A 2,500-nucleotide genomic window follows, 5' to 3' on the forward strand; every position below is an offset into this window, starting at 1 on the left:
CCGAAGCCTGTGCCCGCCCTGGGACTGGGGGGCCTGAGGAGGACGGGTGGTGCCGGTGAGCGAGCGCCGGAGGGAGGGACCGACCGAACGCAGAGAGGCGGAGGAACGGAGGGCACCGCAACGGAAGGGTGGAGCAGCAGCGGTCGGATGCAACAACAAGGTGGCTCCTCCACCACGTCGTCGCCCAAGAAAAGCTCCGGCGGTAATAATCTCCCTTTTGCGGAAGAGGGCAATCTGACCATCAAACAGCGGCCCAGGATAGGAGTCGGCGGCCAGGCGGAAGCTGCTGAACTCAAGTGCGCGGCTCCGAAGACCCTGGAGCTTCTTCCTCCCGAGTTCAACCTGACGGAGTCGGACACGGTCAAGCGGCGGCACAAACCCAGAGGCGCGCAGTCGCCGGAGGAGGAGGCGACCACCCCGACCGACGAGGAGGACGACGTGTTTTGCGGACCTGACGGTTTCCACGTGACGCCACACGACGCCGACGCCGACTCGCCGAGCCCCGCCGAGGAGGAGGAGTCTCGAAAACCACCCAGAGGCTTCTTCCAGAGAGCGGGTTCTTTGGGGAGGAGAGGCGGCCCCAGACCTCCCGTGTTCACCAAGCCTTCCAGTCCCCTCAAGCCACCCCTCTCCAGCAAGCCGGCCGGCCCCCAGAGAGCGGTGACGGTGACGGTGACGGCGATGCCAAAACCACCATCCGGCACCCCGACGACGCAAAAAACGATACCCAAACAACCCAGCACCCAGATGCAAACGGCCATTCCGAAACTAGCTAGCGTACAGATGATTCACGCGGCCCCGCCGCCGAAGCTAGGCAGTGGCATCCCCGGTCCGAGATCAGCCATGGGGCGGCCCCCGCAGGCGGCGATGTCGAAGCAGCCCCCACAGGCGGGTGTTCCTCAATCATCGGCACCGGCGGTCATCACCTCCAAGCCGGCAAGTCCACAGAGGCTTGTTGGCGTGTCGAGACTCCCTCAGCCCGGCTCAGGTAACACCGGGGGCTGAACAGACACGCCCTACATCACATATTTATCAAATCATCATAAAGACATGTTGAATCAAATCATCCTAATCTCCTAATCTCCATGTTCTCTCTCTCTCTCTCTCTCTCTCTCTCTCTCTCTCTCTCTCTCTCTCTCTCTCTCTCTCTCTCTCTCTCTCTCTCTCTCTCTCTCTCTCTCCGTGTCCAGCCCGCTTTCCGACGGGACTGAACCTCAACGCGGTCCAGAGTGTCTCTTTCGCCGCTCCACCCTCTCCCCCGTCGACAGCCTCCCCGTGCCCCGCTTCGGCGCTCCCGAGCCAGGCAGGGAGGAGAGCCCAGGGTGTCGTGGCCTGCTCGGAGGTCCTGGTCCAGGCAGGGAGAGCAGGGAGGGTCCAGGGTTCAGCAGCGGCCTGCTCGGAGGTCCCGGTCCAGGCAGGGAGAGCGGTCTGCTCGGAGGTCCTGGTCCAGAGGAGGCTGGAGGAGACCAGTACCTCGCTGGAGGCGGCTCTGAAAGTGGTGGAGAGCAAACTAGCGCAGGACAACAGTGCTGACGGGTACGGTGTGCTCTTTAAAACACACACACACACACACACACACACACACACACACACACACACACACACACACACACACACACACAGACATGTACATAAGGATGCTCAATGAACAATAACAAACCATCAAATACACCCACAGCACACACATCCACACACACACACACACTCACTTTAAATAAACAACACACTGTAGCACCCACTTTAGACACTAACACACTTTATATTTATCGGTAAGGAGATTTGCGCATCAATCTCATACCTCATTGCACCTCACCACCACAAGGTGGCACCACAAGCTAAGCTATACATCACCATTTCTACACTGTACTGTATATTGCTGTAACTCAGTTACCTTCTCTACTCTGCATTGTATATACTGTATATATGTATATTGAAAATTTTTGTTTTGTTTACACTTGTTTACGTACGGAGTGAAGTGACGTCACATGACAGTGACTCTCTCCGTCTCTCTGCCCACAGGGACGACAGCACAGTCAGGTCAGCGGGGAACATTCTGGACGACATAGGCAACATGTTTGATGATCTGGCCGACCAGCTCGACGCCATGTTGGACTAGGAGCGGCGGTGACGCCGGCGGACGCCATATTGGACTAGGAGCCGCGGTGACGCCGGCGGATGCCATATTGGACTAGGAGCCGCGGTGACGCCGGCGGACGCCATGTTAGACTAGGAGCCGCGGTGACGCCGGCGGACGCCATGTTGGACTAGGAGCCGGTGACGCCGGCGGACGCCATGTTGGACTAGGAGCCGGTGACGCCGGCAGACAAAAACGCTTCTTAAAGAAAAAAATAACGGCAAAGGAAAAGAACCCCCCTCCTCCCCCACCCCCCTTTTCTTTATTATTTTTTTAAAGGAAGCAGACGGGAGACAGAGAAGACGTGGTGAAGTTAATGGTGAGCGGAGGGGGAGACAGGGGGAGAGTGGAGGGGGAGGCAGGGGG

General features: G+C 58.4%; 1 protein-coding gene across 1 annotated transcript in view; it reads left to right on the top strand.

Moving 5' to 3' along the window:
* The window catches only part of LOC311235011 (CASK interacting protein 2), a 103,031-nt gene extending 100,576 nt beyond the window's left edge, over window positions 1-2,455 (top strand). The window contains 3 exon segments of the mRNA XM_084322323.1: window positions 1-988; window positions 1,191-1,536; window positions 2,020-2,455. The exon segment at window positions 1-988 is cut by the window's left edge and continues 1,505 nt beyond it. Of these exon segments, the coding sequence (XP_084178449.1) occupies window positions 1-988; window positions 1,191-1,536; window positions 2,020-2,116 (1,431 nt within the window). The 3' untranslated portion in view covers window positions 2,117-2,455.
* Window positions 2,456-2,500: the final 45 nt, after the last annotated feature.

Source organism: Notolepis coatsorum (genome assembly GCF_963971535.1).
Source record: "Notolepis coatsorum genome assembly, chromosome: 10".
NCBI classification, from domain to species: Eukaryota; Metazoa; Chordata; class Actinopteri; order Aulopiformes; family Paralepididae; genus Notolepis; species Notolepis coatsorum.